The sequence below is a fragment of the Apodemus sylvaticus genome, chromosome 1 (assembly GCF_947179515.1).
Source record: "Apodemus sylvaticus chromosome 1, mApoSyl1.1, whole genome shotgun sequence".
NCBI lineage: Eukaryota > Metazoa > Chordata > Mammalia > Rodentia > Muridae > Apodemus > Apodemus sylvaticus.
Genome location: NC_067472.1, coordinates 144,955,352 through 144,975,675, shown reverse-complemented (window position 1 = coordinate 144,975,675; position 20,324 = coordinate 144,955,352). Strand labels below are relative to the sequence as shown.

The window sequence follows — 20,324 nt, the reverse complement described above, 5'->3', positions numbered from 1 at the left end:
GGGGGGGATATATGTATACCACATGCATACCTGATACCAGAGGAGATCAAATGAGGGCATCAGATCCCCAGAACTGGAGTTACAGAAGATTGTGAGCTGCCATGTAAATTGAACCTTAGTCCTCTAGAAGAATAGACCATATTTTTAACCAGCGTGCCATCTCTCCAGACCCTCAAGATACACATTCAATCCAGGAAAATCAATAGCTTAGTTTATAAATATAGTAGTTGACACACATAATAGTGGCAGGGAAGATATTTTCACAAATATATACATATATACATATACATATACATATACATATACATATACATATACATATACATATATATATGGTAAATGTCAATTCATCCTACAGTAATGGAGCATCTCAAATGTGCTTTTTTTCATAAGTAGAATTTTCCATTTCATTAAAGCTTCAAATACTTTTAAGCCATGGAACTACGAAAGGAAGCTTTGATATCCTCTTTAATTTGTCATTGGCTCCACTCCTGGGCATATACCCAGAGGATTCCCCAGCATGTAATAAGAATATATGCTCCACTATGTTCATAGCAGCCCTATTTATAATAGCCAGAAGCTGGAAAGAACCCAGGTATCCCTCAGTGGAGGAATGGATACAGAAAATGTGGTATATATACACAATAGAGTACTATTCAGCCATTAGAAACAATGAATTCATGAAATTCTTAGGCAAATGGATGGAGCTGGAGAACATCATACTAAGTGAGGTAACCCAGACTCAAAAGATCAATCATGGTATGCACTCACTAATAAGTGGCTATTAGCCTGAAAACTGGAATACCCAAAACATAATCCACACATCAAATGAGGTACAAGAAGAATGGAGGAGTGGCCCCTGGTTCTGGAAAGACTCAGTGTAGCAGTATAAGGCAAAACCAGAACAGGGAAGTGGGAAGGGGTGGGTGGGAGAACAGGGGGAGGGAAGGGGGCTTATGTGACTTTCGGGGAGTGGGGGTCCAGAAAAGGAGAAATCATTTGAAATGTAAATGAAAAATATATTGAATAAAAAAATTTGTCATTGGCTATGATTTTTAGATCTAAACCCATACACACTGAAGGAAAACCAACTATGTATAGAATACTTGAATACATAGAGAAAATTAAGTGGAAGGTGCAAAGAGTTTCCATTTACTTTCCATGCTACTATTTTCTCCTCATTAATATTCCTCACCAGTTGGGGAGTGCACATGGACACATCGTAATGGCAGGATTCCCAACCCTGCAAGTTTGAACAAATGGATAGCATGCCTCTACCATTATTGAGTCACATGGAATGGTTCCACTGCCTAAAACTCCTCTTTGTTTTGCTCAATTCATTCCCCTCCTCTCAATTTAAAGCGCTCAGTTACAAGGAAAAAACACAACACGGAAAGGAGGTATATCAAAGCATGAAAAAATATTGTCAGTGCATATCAAAGAAGAAAGTCAATAAATGAACTAATAATGGAGTGTAAAATAAAGACCTAAGCAGTGTTTAAAAGGAAGAGATGCACTAGAGAACCAGAAGGGTCACAGAAGATGAACTGACCATTGATCTGCTTGCATGAAAGATGCTCAGTTTCACAAATAATAAGAGGTATTTAAATTGAGACCTCAGTGAGAGAGTTTCATACCTATAAAATTCAGACTTATATAGAGGCAAAAGCACAAAGTTTAAAATATGACTGTAGAGCACAGTTTATTCACCTAACAGGAGGTTAAAATATGAAGTTTAAAGATATTCTTAGAATTAAGGAAAAGTCATATGGTTAAACTCAAAAATATAATACAAGGAGGGACTAGGGCAGAGGACACAGAATAGAAGTCATACTTCTTTGGATGCATCTCATTTTGAGATTCAACTAGTGATCTTATAAAACAATTCAACAAAATTAATTCAGAAAGTCTTTAACCACAGAATGAAACAACAGAAACCCTCAGCTTACTTCCACAGAAAAGCCACATGGGGAGTATTACTCAGTTACTGAAGAATAGTTTGTCCATAGTGTGACAGCCCTAAGATCATAGCAGTAACGGCTATTAAATAAACACAAACTGCACACAGAGGGCAAGGGAGGACATTGGGTGTCTACTGTAGCAGTGAATTAGTTAAACCACTTTGGCTCCCAGTGGTTACACAATTGCTGTACCCGTACAAGAGCTCTCTGGATTTGCAAATGAAAGACACACACACACACACACCAGCTAATTTTTTTATCCCTTGACTAGCTCAATGGTTGGGCATTTCTAATCCTCCCCACAGCTAGCATACATTTCCCTCCAGTATGCCTTCTTTAACATCTTTCTAAATCTATATTTTCCCTTTGCTGCCCTGTTGCTTTTGGGGAATCATACACACACACACACACACACACACACACACACCAGCTAATTTTTGTATGCCTTGACTAGCTCAATGGTTGGGCGTTTCTAATCCTCCCCACAGCTAGCATACATTTCCCTCCAGTATGCCTTCTTTAACATCTTCTAAATCTATATTTTCCCTTTGCTGCCCTGTTGCTTTTGGGGAATCACACACACACACACACACACACACACACACACACACACAGGGCTGCTTTCCCATTTCACTTACATTTTGGATGATTTTCCTTCTGTAGCTCTTAAATCTGATCCCTCACCCTCTGAGTCATGGTGATTCTCCCCCTGCCCCTCAGTTCCTTGCCCATGCAATCTAAAAGTCTTGCCCCTTCTCCCTGCCCAGCCAATGGCTGTATGGCAATTCATTATTACCAATTGAAGCCATCTGAGAGCAGAGACCCTCAGGTCTGTAAACGTGACTTTTGGGGGCCAAAATAAGACAAAGCTTTATTAGAACCAATTCCCAACATCTCACCATTTCTGTCCAAATAAAAAAGGGCTCTTCTCTCAGATACAAATTGAGCATAAGCATAACAATTATGTAAATTATAAAGTATGATATATAATTAACATTCAGTCTATCATATTTGTCAATTAGGTAAATTTATCCTGTCTTAAAGAGTTTACGATTCTATTCTTAAATTATATTTTGACTTTAATATGTATTACCATCTGAAAACTATCTTTTCTATATCATCTTCCTCAATGTTAAACAACTTGAGTTTGATTATGAGACTATAACTAGTCTTCAACCCCATAAGAAATCCAAGAACAAATTATTATCTACATGTATAGGAAGCACAAAACATATCCTCCCAAACTTAACCAATTTGTAGAGACAGCTGACTACTTGGACAGACCCATCCCTCAAAACATTGGAACATCAGTCTTCAGCCTTCTGGCCCAGGATCATCTGACAGAACTTGAAGTGAAGCAGGAACTGTGAAGGACTTATTTACTTTGTCTTGGCAGAGCTAAACTGTCGATTATCCTACGTTGTATGTTCTTTCTTGGACAGTATGTTTTGCCTATAGATGAAAAGGGTAATTTTTGTCCGGTGTCTATCTTGCCATAATTGGAGCAACTCAATTTAGAGGTTTTGGTGTTTAATTCTTCTTTTAAGGGGAATGGAGAGCAGACATGTCTTACTGTCAAAATGATCTTTAATAATAAAATAATATTAAATGTCATATTCTGTGAATTTCTGATGTTTTTAAGACTTTCTATGTACATTATGTCTGAACTGTTAAACCTTAACTACTCTTAACTATTTCTATTTGAATAATATTGGAAACACTTTATTATAATTATATCAGAATCTAATATAACCATGAGTTTAATATCTAGCCCTTAAATTGTGTTACTTAATCATCCTAAACAGTTTGTAATAGCAGTTATTAGAAGGACTGGGTCTAAGCCTTGTATCCTTTTTTTTAAATTTATTGATATATTTATTTACATTTCAAATGATTTCCCCTTTTCTGGACCCCCACTCCCCGAAAGTCCCATCAGTCCCCTTCCCTCCCCCTGTTTTCCCACCCAACCCTTCCCACTTCCCTGTTCTGATTTTGCTCTATACTGTTTCACTGAGTCTTTCCAGAATAAGGGGCCACTCCTCCGTTCTTCTTGTACCTCATTTGATGTGTGGATTATGTTTTGGGTATTCCAGTTTTCTAGGTTAATATCCACTTATTAGTGAGTGCATACCATGATTCATCTTTTGAGTCTGAGTTACCTCACTTAGTATGACGTTCTCCAGCTCCATCCATTTGCCTAAGAATTTCATGAATTCGTTGTTTCTAATGGCTGAATAGTAATCCATTGTGTATATATACCACATTTTTTGCATCCACTCTTCTGTTGAGGGATACCTGGGTTCTTTCCAACTTCTGGCAATTATAAATAGGGTTGCTATGAACATAGTGGAACATGTATCCTTATTACATGCTGGGGAATCTTTTGGGTATATGCCCAGGAGTGGTATAGCAGGATCTTCTGGAAGTAAGGTGCCCAGTTTTCGGAGGAACCGCCAGACTGATTTCCAGAGTGGTTGTACCAATTTGCAACCCCACCAGCAGTGGAGGAGTGTTCCTCTTTCTCCACATTCTCGCCAACACCTGCTGTCTCCTGAATTTTTAATCTTATCCATTCTGACTGGTGTAAGGTGAAATCTTAGGGTTGTTTTGATTTGCATTTCCCTAATGACTAATGAAGTTGAGCATTTTTTAAGATGTTTCTCTGCCATCCGAAGTTCTTCAGGTGAGAATTCTTTGTTTAACTCTGTACCCCATTTTTAATAGGGTTGTTTGGTTTTCTGGAGTCTTCTTGAGTTCTTTATATACATTGGATATTAGCCCTCTATCTGATGTAGGATTGGTGAAGATCTTTTCCCAATTTGTTGGTTGCCAATTTGTCTTTTTGATGGTGTCCTTTGCCTTACAGAAACTTTGTAATTTTATGAGGTCCCATTTGTCAATTCTTGACCTTAGAGCATACGCTATTGGTGTTCTGTTCAGAAACTTTCTCCCTGTACCGATGTCCTCAAGGGTCTTCCCCAGTTTCTTTTCTATTAGCTTCAGAGTGTCTGGCTTTATGTGGAGGTCCTTGATCCATTTGGATTTGAGCTTAGTACAAGGAGACAAGGATGGATCAATTCGCATTCTTCTGCATGCTGACCTCCAGTTGAACCAGCACCATTTGTTGAAAAGGCTATCTTTTTTCCATTGGATGTTTTCAGCCCCTTTGTTGAGGATCAAGTGGCCATAGGTGTGTGGGTTCATTTCTGGATCTTCAATCCTGTTCTGTTGATCTGCCTGCCTGTCACTGTACCAATACCATGCAGTTTTTAACACTATTGCTCTGTAGTATTTAAGCCTTGTATCCTTAAATGAGTTGCATAGACAAATTGCCTATCTAAGAGTAACAATATTAATTTCAAATTTTGTATCAAGATAAGAAATTTATACCAATGAAAACCTTAATTCTATAATTATAATATATAAATTCTGTACCAATGTAAGAAATTATAACTTCAATTTTGTATCAATTATAAAGATGCTCCAATGTAAGATAATGACTATATAATGCTTTGTTTGAGAATAAATTTAGTAATCCATCCCATCTATCCTTCCTGTTCAAAATTATGATCATTTCCAAATAATCCATTAAATTGGATATATATACCTATATATATAACTTATAAAATAACCATAACCAGACATCCAAGCCCAAGAGATCAGGATGACAACTCTCCACCACTTCTTCCTGATGAATAGCGGTAACAAAAAAATTCTTTAAAGGTGTGGGGAGCAGTAGGAAAATTAGAAAATTTGGTTAGACTTAAGAATACCAGCTTTAGCATCTGTTATCTAGTCTTTGTATGTTTAGAGGGCTCAGTACTTAACTGAAGTTCTGACTGGATCTATCTGAAAGACTGGATGAACTGAGTCCATTGGGAATGAGCAGCAATTCCTAAAGTTGTTCCGGAAGCAAGTCTCTGGAAAGCATCAGGAAGCAGAGTGCTGGAACAGCAGGTCATTTCATTGTCCTCGTGGATAAATCTTGTCAGAGCTGCAAATTCTGGAATCTTACAGCCAAAATTTTAGTATGATGAAGATATTCATACCGATTGTGCAAGATATACAGATCAGTTAGGGATGAATTCCTCTGAGCAGCCAGCCTATCTCCAGGAGCAGGGGCTCCTGGAGTCTCTGAGCCCAATCCCCCAAGCCTCCCCCATTTCCCTCCCCATCCCCCTTCCCTTCCAGTTCCCTCCTTCAATCTGCCTCTTATGACTATTTTACCCCCCTTCTAAGTGAGATTCAGCTTCCTCGCTTGGGCTACAAAGCTTATATAAGGCAAAGGACACTGTCAATAGGACAAATTGACAGCCCACAGATTGGGAAAGGATCTTCACCAACCCAACATCTGACAGAGAGCTAATATCCAAATTTTACAAAAAACTCAAGAAGTTAGACACCAACAACCCAAATACCTCAATATAAATATATAAATATATAAACACTTATGTATGTTTATATATTTATATATACTTATAAATACATAAGTATAATATATAATATAAATATATGTGGTATAGAAATAAACAGAGAATTCTCAACAGAGGAATCTTGAATGGCCAAGAAGCTCTTAAAGAAATGTTCAAAGTCCTTAGACATCAGGTAGTCATGAGGTTCCATCTTATACCCATCAGAATGGCTAAGATCAAAAACTCAAGAGAAAGCACTTGCTGGTAAGCATGTGGAGCAAGGAAAACACTCCTCCATTGTTGGTGGGAGTGCAAACTTGTACAATCACTTTGGAAATCAATTTGGCGGTTTCTGAGAAAAAGTGGGAATAGTTCTACTTCAAAACCCAGTTATACCACTCCTGGGCATATACCCAAAGATGCTCCAACATCCCACAAAGACACTTGCTCAACTACATTCATAGACGTTTCATTCATAATAGCCAGAAACTGGAAACAACCTAGATGTCTCTAAATTGAAGAATGGATAAAGAAAATGTGGTGCATCTACACAATGGAATACTATTCAGTTATTAAAAATAAAGACATCATGAATCTTGCAGGCGAATGGATGAAACTTGAAAATATCATATTAAGTGAGGTAACCCAGTCCCATGGTATCTAGTCACTTATTAAGTAGATATTGGCTATAAAATACAGGTACCTTGTTGCACTCCACAGACCCAAAGAATCTAAACAAGAAGGTAAGCCCCAGCAAGGAAGACTTATTTTCTTGATGACAGCCACTGAGATGGTGATGAGATGGAATCCCAAAAGTATTTTTAATTTGCATTTCCCTGGTGGCTAAGGATGGTGAACACTTTTAAAAATACTTATTTTGGCCACTTGTGTGTTTTGCTTTTGAAAATAGTCTTCTTTGTTCTTAGGCCGTTTATCAATTAGAAGATTTAGAATTTTTTGATGTTTGAATATGAAGTTCTTGATATCTTCTCCATATTAACAGATGTCTACAGTATAGATAACAGAGTTTTCCCAGTCTGTGGCTGTCTCACTCTGATGACACTTTTGTTGCTGTGCAGAAACTTCTTTTTTTATTGAAAATTTTATTTTATTTTTTATTTATTTTTATTTTCTACATTCTTTGTTTACATTCCAAATGATTCTCCCTTTCCTGGATCCCCCCTCCCCATAAATCCCATAAGCCCTCTTCTCTCCCACCCATTCTCCAATCAACCCCTTACTACTTCTCTGTCCTGGTACTCCCCTGCAATGCTGCATCAAGCCTTTCCAGGACCAGAGACCTCTCCTTCCTTCTTCTTGGGGATAATTTGATATGTGAATTGTGTCTTGGGTATTCAGAGCTTCTGGGCTAATATACATTTATCAGGGACTGCATTCCATGTGTGTTCTTTTGTGATTGAGTTACCTCACTTAGGATGATATTTTCCAGATCCAACCATCTGCCTAAGAATTTCATGAATTCATTGTTTTTAATTACTGAGCAGTATTCCATTGTGTAAAATGGAAAATACCACATTTTCTGTATCCATTCCTCCATTGAGGAACATCTGGGTTCTTTCCAGCTTCTGTCTATTATAAATAAGGCTGCTATGAACATAGTAGAGCATGTGTCCTTATTTCATGCCGAGGAATCCTCTGGGTATATGCCCAGGAGTGGTATAGCAGGGTCCTCCGGAAGTGTTATGCCCAGTTTTCTGAGGAACCGCCAGACTGATTTCCAGAGTGGTTGTACCCTCTTGCAATCCCACCAGCAGTGGAGAAGTGTTCCTCTTTCTCCACATCCTGGCCAACACCTGCTGTCTCCTGAGTTTTTGACCTTAGCCATTCTGACTGGTGTGAGGTGAAATCTCAGGGTTATTTCGATTTCCATTTCCCTAATGACTAATGATGCTGGACATTTCTTAAGGTGCTTCTCAGCCATTCGAAGTTCTTCAAGTGAAAATTCTTTGTTTAGCTCTGTACCCCATTTTTTAATAGGGTTATTTGGTTCTCTGGATTCTAACTTCTTCAGTTCTTTGTATATATTGGATATCAGCCCTCTGTCAGATGTAGGGTTGGTGAAGATCTTTTCCCAATTTGTTGGTTGCTGTTTTTGTCCTTTTGACAGTGTCCTTTGCCTTACAGAAACTTTGTAATTTTATGAGGGCCCATTTGTCAATTCTTGATCTTAGAGCATAAGCTATTGGTGTTGTGTTCAGGAACTTTTCCCTGTGCCCATGTCCTCAAGGGTCTTCCCCAGTTTATTTTCTATTAGTTTCAGTGTGACTGGTTTTATGTGGAGGTCCTTGATCCACTTGGAGTTGATCTTAGTACAAGGAGATAAGAATGGGTCAATTCACATTCTTCGTGCAGAAACTTCTTAACACCATGCGATTCCATTTGTGACTGGTCTGAAGGTTATGTCCTGTGCTGATGGAGATTTTGCAGGAGGCCCTGGCTGGGTTTGTACCTTGCTATATTTTCCCTGTATTTTCCTCTAGCAGCTTCAACATTTCCAGGTTTCTGATCTGTTTGGAAATTGTTTCTGTGCAACTGAGAGATAGAGACCAGTCTTTATTCTTTTGAATATGCATATAGAATTTTCCCAGCCTGCTTGTTGAAGATTCTTTTTGTTGGTTTGTATTTTTTACACCTCTAACATAAAGTAGGGAGCGTGAGTATATTTCTGGGACTTCTCTTCTGTTTCCCTGGTTTTACACCAGAACCAAGGCTACCTTTGTCACTGTTGCCCTGTAGTATAATTTAAAGCCAGGTATTATGGTAACTGGCATGTTTCTTTCTTTCTTTTGGTTGTAAGGGATCTTTTCTATTTTCATATGAATTTTATTAATTTTTCTGGTTACACGGTAACTTATTAGACCTTTGAAAGGACCGCATTGACCTCTAAACAATTTTTGGTAATATTGCTACTTTTGTTATGGAAAGGTGTGTTTATTTTTAAAATATTTTAATTTAGAAATAGAAAACATGCTAGAAGGATAACAGAAAAGAAAAACTACTAATGATATAGGCTAGTTTCTACTTCATGAGCTTCTCAGAGCCTTGCTTGTTCACTGGTTCCAAGAATGAGAAAGCATTGAGCCACCTACAGTAACATTATTTATAGGGATATGATATCATGAAAGCCATTGGACCCCATTATAGCAAATCCTATTGCTCTGGCCATGGAAATTTCCTGGAAATCTTTCCTATCACCTTTGGAGATCTTTTAAGCCACCACCCTGAGTCTCTTTTTTTTTTTTTTGGTTTTTCGAGACAGGGTTTCTCTGTATAGTCCTGGCTGTCCTGGAACTCACTCTGTAGACCAGGCTGGCCTCAAACTCAGAAATCCTCCTGCCTCTGCCTCCCAAGTGCTGGGATTAAAGGCGTGCGCCACCACCGCCCAGCTGCCACCCAGAGTCTTTTACACACTGTAGATATTGCTCAACAACTGCATCACTTGTCCCATGACTGTCTGCAGGATGGTGATTTGAGAAGCAATATTGCCATTTTTAGAATATCAGCTCTGCTAATCCATAAGCATGGAAAGTTTTTACATTGTCTGGTATGTCATTCAGTTTATTTTTTTTCAAAGTTTAAAGTTGTCATTGTAGAGAATTTTTACCTCCTTGGTTAGAGTGATTCTTTGGGATTTTTGAAGCTCCTATATGAAGGAGATGTTTTTCCTGATTTCCGTGGTGGCAATTTGTTGCTGCTGATGAGAAAAGCTACTTATGCTTGTATGTAGGGTTTGCATCTAGCTACTTCACACATGCACATTCCTGGGACCTCTTAGCATAGTGCCATGGCATATACAAATATGAAGCCTGTGGCTTCTTCCTTCTCATTCCTTACCCCTGCTGTTTCTTTCTCCAAGTGCTCTAAGCTAAGACTGAGCTCTGAGCTGAATGAGACTGGAGAGAGTGGACACCTGGTCTCATCCCAGCCTTCAGAAGTACTCTCAGCTTCTCCTTATTTAGTAAATGTTGGCCAGAGGACTGTCACATGTAGGCTTTATTGTGTTGATATATGTTCTTTCTACACCTTGTTTATTAAGGATGTTTACCATGAAAGCATGTTAAACCTTGAGAAATGTCTTCTCTGCATGTGATTTCATGTGAGTTCTCTCCTTAGGTCTGCTTATGTAGTGTATTAACAATTGTTGGTTCTTGTATGTTGAACCCACTTCTTATTCCTAGAAAGAAGCCTGTTTGGTCTTTGTGTATTATCTTCCTAATGATTTATTAAGTTTTGCAAGTACCTATTGAAACACTTTGCTTCTATGTTAGTTAATCAGCTTAATTGGCTTGTAGTTTTGGGGATTTTGTTGTTGTTTGTTTTTTTCCTGATGGGTTTTTCTCTGGGTCTGGAATGGCTAATAACAGCTCTGTAGGCTGAGTTTGGCAATGTTCCTTTCTGTTTTGTGTCCTGTCTTTAAAGCTCAGTAAGATTTAGGAGTGTCTGGTCCCAGGCTTTGTGGGAAAGCTTTAAATTAATGCATTAGTGCCATTGTTTGTTACGGGCTTAAGTTGATTCTCTTTGATCCAATCTAAATAGCTTATATGTATTAAAGAATTTATCTATTTCTTCTAGATTTTCCATCTTTTGGGAATATGTTTTCAAAGTATTCTCTAAACAGCCTCTAGATTTCATCAAACAACAACTTTATTTTTGTCTCTGATTTAATTCCTTTTGTTTTCTTTCTCCTTTTGGTTAGTGTAGCTAAGATTTGTCAATCACATTTATAACTTTTTCAAATAACTCTTTAATTGATTCTATGTATTGTTCTTTTAATCTGTTTCATAATTTCTCCTTTAATATTTATTTTTGCCATCTACTGCTTTGCATTTGGCTTCTCTTATTTTTCTAGGACCTTGAGTTGTATTATTAGATTATTTATTTGAGATTTCCTGACTTTTTTTAATGTGAGCATGTGTGTCTATGAACCTTCCTGTTAGAGCTCTCTAAGCTGTGTCCAGAGGTTCCGGTAAGATGACGTCATTTTTCTACTTTCTAGGTATTAATTGCCTTGAAAATGTATTGTTAATTTCTAGGTGGGATAATAGTACTATGGTTATGCTTTAGAGTCTTTTAGAAAAATACTTATCTACTTGTGGATGAAATAATGCTAAAATGATGTCAAAAGTGATATGGTTGGATGTAAGGAGGACATAAGATTAGCTATAAATTAATTACTTCCATAACTCAGTGGTCCATTGGTGTTTATCATATATTCTTTTGTCTGCCTTTATGTATATTTAAATTTTTTCATTGAAAAATGCTTTAGTTACATTGTGTGTATGTCTGTCTTTCTGTGTGTACAAATGTTCTATGAGTTGTGTGTGGAAGTCAGAGGACAATGTAGAGAAGTCAGTTCCCAGGGATCAGACTCAAGTTGTCAGTTTTAGCTACATGCACAGAAATCTGTGTCACTGAATTTGTCCCAAGTCACAGGGATGGAACAGGCAGGTGCCTTAAAGAGAAATGTTGGCACCTGAGCTGTGATGCCATGTATCCTACTGTCTTAGGGTTTCTATTCCTGCACAAAACATCATGACCAAGAAGCAAGTTGGGGAGGAAAGGGTTTATTCAGCTTACGCTTCCACATTGCTGATCATCACCAAAGGAGGTCAGGACTGGAACTCAAGTAGGAGCTAATACAGTGTCCCTGGAAGGATGTTACTTATGGGCTTACTTCTCCTGGCTTGCTCAGCCTGCTCTCTTATAGAACCCAAGAGTACCAGCCCAGGGATGGCACCACCCACAATGGGCTCTCCCACCCTTAATCACTAATTGAGAAAAATGCCTTACAGCTGGAACTCATGGAGGCATTTCCTCAAGGGGGCTACTTTCTCTGTGATAACACCAGCTTGTGTTAAGTTGACATACAAAACCAGCCACTATACCCACCAATGTCGTATGTGCGCCTGATAGTCTCTCACTAGAACAGGCTCCTCCATTACAGAGTAGGATGGATTGAAACATATGTGCCCCTTGTTGATGTTACTCTTCATAGAATGGATGTTTGCATATATCAGTAATAGAGCAGATTCTCAATACTAGACAGCTGTTTGTTTCAATTCTGTGTTCATGAAACATCATTTTCTTTTGTTCTTTCAGCAATTTTGAGAGGCAGGATTGTTCTATTTATCAGATCAAGAGAGTGAGGTTCTAGGGAGCCAGAGAGTGAGGTTCTAGGGAGCCACTCGCTTGCCCAAATCAGGCAGTTTAGATACAATGAAGGTCCACAGCTAGTGAGCCATCAGCCCCCAGCCTGTGCTCCACCCCGGGGCCTTTACTTGAACCTAAAACTAAGCTCCACTCCAGACTTCTCTAGTCCTTCCCTCCCTGCACTCTGCAAGTAATATCATCAGGAAGACCTACATGAGTCCTGCTCCCACTAATTTGGTCAGCCCTCATCTTTGAGGACATATACAGCTTAGTTCCTCCAAGTCTTATATATCTGAAGTTCATAGTGGACTTACCATCAAATTCTGACAGTCTACAATGTACTTGAATTTTGATGAACTTCTACTAAGTGAAATAACTTAATCACAAAAAGCCAAATACTATGAGAGTTTACTTATAGAAGTAACTGGTCAAATTCATAGAGGTAGGCAGTAAAGTGAAAGTCGCCATATTCTGTTAGGGAAGTAGTCATTAGGAGCTGGTGTTTAGGGGGACCAGTTTCCATTAGGAAGATGAAATGTTCTGGAGGTGAAAGAAGATTGCTGCAGTCAATGTGACTGCACTATGACTGCAATGGTAGTTCCCATTAAATGTATTGATCCAGAAATCACTAGCAAGGTTTACAATAGTTTTATCCTGTGAACATGATCCCAGGTGCTTGCCAAAATAGGTCAAGACCATTCTTCACTGCCAGCATCCACTTGTGGGAGCTGGCAATCAGCTGGCCAGGAAGTACCTTTGGCAGAAACTGGCTTCACCTTAAATGCAGCTTCCTTTGACAAAGAGAAAATCACAGGAGAGGAGATAGCATGTTCTCATCCTCTCATTTATCCCCAGGTGGCAGTGACAGAAGAGGAGACCATTGCGGCTGAAGCTGTGGTGCATGAGGCGAAGGAAGAAGGAGTCTCCTAACTGGTGCCACATACATCAGGTCAAACCATTTCTTCACCTTTGGCCACACCAACCAAATTGTTCTCCCAACTAGCAGCCACATGCAGATAAGGCAGTACATATGGCTAACACTGAGATTATGACCTCCTGCCTGAGGAGGTGCCTTAGTCCCGTCATCCCAGGCAAAGGAGTTTGCATCTTCCCTTCTCACAGCAGTGAGCACCCTGTTATAGCCAGCCACATAAGACCAATGTACCTGGCTCCAAAGATGCAAAACCTGCTCTCTGAAAACTCCCACTCCACTATTATAGGAAGAGGAGCATCAATAATTCTATGTAGTGTGTAAAAATAACCACATAGTTGATGGTATAAAACTGTGCACCATCTGTCCTGGCATCAGTGAACTTCCCATAAGCCCCACCTAGTGATAACTGTAATTCTGTGGCTTCACAGTCTCTGCTACTCAACTCATTCATGTGCTTGTGGCTGACTTCCAATAAAACTTTATCTATAAAAACAGAGGGCTACATTTGGCCCATCAGCTACATGATGCTGGAGGCATCTGTACTTTATCAGCCCTCACTGGGAACCCAAGAAGCTCCAAAGATGCTTCCTCCAGGTGACACACACCTAAGGACTGCTTTCTCCAGCTGCTTCAAACACCTGTGTTCCCACACACACACTGCATGCAGCTGTTCTTCTCAGAACATCTGACATCCTATGAGTACAGTAGTGTTGTCACTGTGTGAAGACTCAAGGAGGCAGTAGACATTTTAGCAGTCATCATGATTAAGAATGGAATTCCAGTCAGCCAGGACTGAACCCAGAGTCTCTCATAATAGCCAACAAATTAGCCTTCTACATACTGGAAGACAGAACAGTCTGATCTGAGTGCCCCATCTCACCGTGCTGCAGAGGATCAATCAATGCTTTAGTTTGACTTTATTGATGTAATATCTTGTGTGTAAAGGAAGAGAATTAGTCAAAATCCAATTTAGAACTGGACAACAAAGGTGGTAGGGATTTCTTCTGCCTGCTAGGCCTCTGAGGGGTGTGTGTGTGTGTGTGTGTGCGTGCGCGCGCACATACACCCGCACTCGCAAATCCCTCTGGTACATTGCATGGTGAGATACCCTTCTCTTGTTCCCTGCAGATGGATGGTCTCTAGCCTGCTTCCAAACCCGCCCTCGGCTGAGTGCTGGGCAGCACTTCTACATGATCCTATGACGCTTGATATGGACGCAGTCCTGTCAGACTTTGTTCGGTCCACGGGGGCAGAACCTGGTCTGGCCAGAGACCTGCTGGAAGGTATGTAGACTTCATTGCTCCCAAACCCTCCATTCAGGCTTGGACGTCTTTCAACAGGCACAGAAGATAAGAAGGTCTTCATTGTCTGACAAAGGTATCCCTTGAGCAGTGTTTTGCCACTTTGGAACTAAAATGAAGTGTTAATGTTGGGGCTAGAATTCTTTGCTCGACATTATTTTGGGTAGGACATGGATTAACAGCTGTTAATGTACATACAGAAAAGACTGTGTCAGCAAATGCTTCAAGAGAATGATTCTAACTAACAATAATCATTTTTTAAAGACAATATACTCAATGAAGTAGGAATTCTAGAACATTCAAGGATATGATTCCCATGGAAACTATCTCTTCATATCTTTGTCTTAGCTGGGACACAAATATCTTAGGCTAGAATTATCAGTGAAAGAACAATCTACTAGCCAGGAAATCAATGCACCTTGAGGCTTTTGAAGCAGAGCTCTTGTGACATGGAAGACTTGTGCTTGGTGTACATGGGCTATTCTGCAGCCCTGTTCAGCCACACTTATCAGATCAGAGTTAACCTTGGTTCTTCATCTGAGTTATGATGCTGTTGGAGCAAGGAAAATTAAAAGCTGGTCGTGGCCACTCAGGACATTTGAGCATGGGAAGGAGAGGCATTGTTTTTTCAAGACTGATCTATCTTGGATGCATGTGTTGCAGTTTGTGGACTTGGGAACCATCAAGCATTATAAGCCACAGTGATTCTCAAGGTCATTTAGAGAAAAATAAATTACTAGGCCTCTTCATAAACAATGGTAACCACTGAAAGTTGGAAGTTCTTGTTGGAGTACCAAGGGAATCCTAATGCATGATGTCTTCGAGTTTTATTGCTAGGGAAGAGTCACTGTGACCAAAGAAACTTAAGAAGAAAGTGTTTAATTGAGGCTGGCTTATAGTTTGAGAGGTTTAGTCCTTTATCATCATGGCAGGAAGCATGGCAGGTATGGTGCTAGAGAGGGAGCTGAAACTTCTACATCTTGATATGCAGATAACAGGAGACCATCATAGCTTGAGCATAGGAGACCTCAAAACCCACCCCCACAGTGACATACTTCCTCCGATATGACCACACCTATTACAAGGCCATACCTCCTAACAGTGCCACTTGCTATGGGTCAAGTATTCAAACACATGAGTCTGTGGGGGGCCATACCTATTCAACTGCCATACAGGGTCTGGAAGTTCCCTCAGCCTCTCATGATTTTAGCCTAGCTCATGATTTAAGCAATGTATGTGAGTAAAAATGTGGTCCTGGCTGCTCTGTCTCCATGTCATGTGAAATCAGTCTCCTGTGGGTCCCTGACGATAAGGTTACTGCTGTGGAACAGCCTAGAAATGAGCAGGTTGGGCAGGAGGATGCTATAGGGCTGGTCCGTGTCAGAATCCACTACCAATCACATATAATAATCACTTATTTTATTCCTTTATCCTTAGAGGTTTTGGGGGGAGGGGGTTTATGTAAATTGACCCCAACTCACTTCTACAGGGCTATGGTGGCCGGGAGAAGGTGCCCCAGAATCTGTGCAGGTGGCTCATGCCGCCATAGCCAGTGTCTTCATCTCATGTCCCTTGTTTCGTCTTACACAGAGTCTAAGCACTATTATTACTTTTCTGTATTTCTTCATTTTTTAAAACTAAGATACATAAAAACTGGATTTTCTGTGGTAATCTATGCATTTTAGCATGTGGGTGGATTCTGTGGATATTCCTACTGTCAGACACAGACTGCCGCCCCACCTCCAAGAACTAGGCCCCTGCCAGTTCTTAAGGTAGCCACGCCACTATCCACTGTCCACACGGCTGGCTTTTCTATTTACAGAGAGCTGTTGAGATCTTGGGACTCCTGCTATTTGATCTTTCTGAACTAGCATTTCACGCCATGCCTAGTCCAATGTTATTCCTTAACTGACCTGCCTGCCATCAAGAGAATAAAGAAGACAGAGAGAAAGCTGTCATGGAGTAGTCTGAACTCTCTGCTAGAGGAACCTCAGCACCCTGGATGCTCAATACATTTTTTATGTATAGTTAAACAGAGAGGCAGAGTTACTGTATATAGGTAAACAAGAGGTAGGGTTATTGTGTATAACCAGGTCAATGAGACAGGTTTAGCTAATCTCAGAAGCAGCATTGTCTGTGGGGCAGCAGTCTACAAGCCATAATCTTGAGGTAAGATAGGATGAAGACTATTGTCTGTGCACAATATCCTCACATGGACAATGTTCCTCTCCACCTCTCCTCCCCTCCAGATCCACTCCCTTTCTGTCTGTCATTAGAAAAGAGCAGGCTTCTAAGATCCACTCCCTTTCTGACATGACAAAATAAAATATAACAAGATAAAGCAAAAACCATCACATTGAAGCTTAGACATGGCAACCAAAATGAAAGAGTCCCAAGAGCAGGCCAGTCATTCTCATAGTCAGGGATTCTATAAAATATTAAGCTGAAAGCTATAATCTATCTGCAAAGGACCTGTATAGACCATGGACACCCCGTGCCTGCTGCTTCAGTCTCTGTGAGTTCAGATGCACCGCTTATCTGACTCGGAGAGTCGTGCTCTCCTGGAGCGCTCCTGTATCAGCTCTGGCTCTTACATTCTTTCCACCTCCTCTTTGGGTTGGAGTTCTCCTTGTAGCGCCTTCTTTAGGGATGGGTTTGTACATAGTTATTATTTAAACTTGGCCTTATCATGGAATATCTTATTTTCTTCATCTATGGTGATTGAAAGCTTTGCTGGGTATAGTAGCCTGGGCTGGCATCTGTGGTCTCTTAGTGTCTGCACTAAGCATATATATTCATTCTCTTCTAGATTTTAGAAGAGAAGTCAGGTGTAATTCTAATAGGTCTAATTTTATATGTCATCTTGTCTTTTTCCCTTACAGGTTTTTAATAATCTTTCTTTGTTCAGTATATTTAGTGTTTTGATTATTATGAGCTGAGGGAACTTTCTTTTCTGGTCTGATCTATTTGGTGTACTACATGTTTCTTGTACCTGTATAGGTGTCTCCCTCTTTAGGTAAATAAAATTTTCTTCTATGATTTTATTGAAACTATCTTCTGTGCCTTTGAGCACATTCTTCTCTGTCCTCTATAACTACTAATCTTAGGCTTGGTCTTTTTAATAATGTCTTAGATTTCCTGGATGGTTTGTGTTAGGACCTTGTTAGATTTAACATTTTCCCTGACCACTGTATCCATTTATTCTATCATATCAACACCTGAGATTCTCTCTTCTTTCTCTTGCATTCTGTGGGTGAAGCTTGCCTCCATTTAAATTCCTAAATTTTTCATTTCCAGAATTCCCTCAGTTTGTGTTTTCCTTATTGCTTCTATTTTCATTTGCAGGTCTTGAACAGTTTTCTTCATTTCCTTCAACTCTCTGCTTTCCTGGATTTCTCTAAGGGAGTTTTTTCATTCTCTCTTTAAGAACCTCTATCAACTTCATAGATTTAGTTTTAAGGTCTTCTTGTGCTTCAGCTGTGTTGTAACACTCCGGCCCTGCTGTGGTGGGATAGCTGGGCTCTGCTGGGAATACAACCCCCTGGCTGTTGTTGATTGTGTTTTCATGCTAGCTTCTAAGCACTTGACTTTAGGATGATTACAGTTCTAGGTGCTGATTTCTGGATTTGGTTTTGTTGGGTGGGTGTTTTGTCCCTGGGTTTCTGTTTCTGCTCTGGATTTCTGTGTGTTACGTGTTTTCCTGGCCTGGTAGTGTTAGAGACTGGGATACTGGGATGAGTTGGGGGAGGAAAAAGTCTTTGTGATCCCTTGGTGATGGAGTCAGAAAGGAAGGGGAGACCACATCAGGTTTCCTGCCACAGAGGTGGGACTGAAACTGTGAGGACTGGATCTCAGGAGCAGTGGAAGGGATGTGTGTGAGCCTTCAGCCCACTTGTCTCCCTGAGAGGAGCAGCCCAAGGATTAGCAGTGGGTACCTGGTGGAGTGGGGGGCTGGGCAAAGTGATGAGTGGGGGAGGGAGATTAGAAAGGGAGATCTGTGGGATCCACAGGGTAGGCTGCAGCTGGTGTTCTGCTGCAGAAGTGGGAATGAGACTGGGAGTGGGGGAGAGGTTAGATTGGAAAACAAAAGAAAAAGAGCAAATATTTCTTTGAGAATGTATACAGGTAGAGGTGTGTGTGTGTGTGTGTGTGTGTGTGTGTGTGTGTGTGTGTGTGTTTGCAGGGATGTGCATTTGAACAGGGATGATCATATTGCCTCTGATTAGCAAGTTTTATTTCTTCTTTCCCAATCAGCTGGCTATAATATCCATAAAAGGGTGAATGGAAATGTGTATTGTTCCCCTAATCTTAGGGAAAGTGGTCAGACATTCACCCTTAAGCAGAAAATGGACCTTAGGGTTTTGAATATGCTTGTAATCCAGCAGAGAACATGCCAAATTTACAGAAAAAATTCTCCAGAATGCAGGCTTGGTTCTTTCAGATGCATTCTCTGTATCATTTGGCACCATAGCGGTTTCTCCTTTCCTCTCACCTCCTCGATTTCTGTGCACCACATGCCTTCTCCTAGTGCTCCAGCCTTCCAGCCTTTCAGACTTCCCTCCTCTGCTCTGGGTCTCAGATGATTTCACAGCCTTTGCTGCTGTCTTTAGTTTCCTCTGGCTCTCTTAATTTGCTTTCTCCAGTTTGTCTTTTTCTCTAACCATTGCCTGGACTAAATTGTTTCTAATGATATTTAGAAATGTGTTTAGTAGTTCTCTCATCCATTTGTCAGCTTCACATGAGCCAGGGTCCCCTGAGAAGAGGGAGCCTCTATGAAGGACATGTCATCCTCAGATTGTCCGTTGGGCAAAGATGTGGGAATTTTCTTCAGTTAATGATTGGTGTGTTTGGGGCCCAAACCACTGTGGGTCGTGATGTCCCTAGGCAGGTGGTCCTTGTGCATAAACAAAAGCAAGCTGGACAAGACATAACAAGCAGCCTTTAGACACCTATTTATTGAGAAATGTTGTGCTGGGCAGTGGTGGTGCACGCCTTTAATCCCAGCACTTGGGAGGCAGAGACAGGTGGATATCTGAGTTTGAGTCCAGCCTGGTCTATAGAATGAGTTCCAGGACAGCCAAGGCTACACAGGGAAACCCTGTCTCAACCCCCACCCTCCCACCCAAAACCGCACTAGAGAGCCAGGCAGCTCCACAGCCTTCTGTGCACAGCACTCCAGGAGACAATGATCTCCCAGCAGTGACTCCATTTCTGAGCATGGAGGTGAGATCTCCACATTCTCTCTAATATCTCTCTGGAGTGGAATAGCTAGGAATGCACAGGGCATAAGATCAGTAGAGCAGCTGGGAAAGGAGCCTTCTAGTTGCCATTTGCACCAGGGAGCCAGGCAGTGCCACAGCCTTCTGTACACAGACCCTGCCAGAAGAGACTTGTTCTCCCAGGAGTACAAACCCAGGCTCACAGACCCACAGGAGGGACAAGCTCCAGCCAGAGACAGCAAAACCAACTAACACCAGAGATAACCAGATGGCAAAGGGCAAGCACAAGAACCCTACCAACAGAAACCAAGGCTACTAGGCAACAT

General features: G+C 40.6%; 1 protein-coding gene across 1 annotated transcript in view; it reads left to right on the top strand.

Annotated features, from left to right (window-relative positions):
- Otud7a (OTU deubiquitinase 7A) overlaps positions 1–20,324 on the top strand; it is a 133,443-nt gene that overhangs the window by 18,536 nt on the left and 94,583 nt on the right. Inside the window, exons 2-3 of the mRNA XM_052178464.1 lie at positions 13,400–13,493; positions 14,607–14,761. Coding sequence (XP_052034424.1) covers positions 14,611–14,761 — 151 coding nt within the window. The 5' untranslated portion in view covers positions 13,400–13,493; positions 14,607–14,610. The remainder of the gene's footprint in view (positions 1–13,399; positions 13,494–14,606; positions 14,762–20,324) is intronic.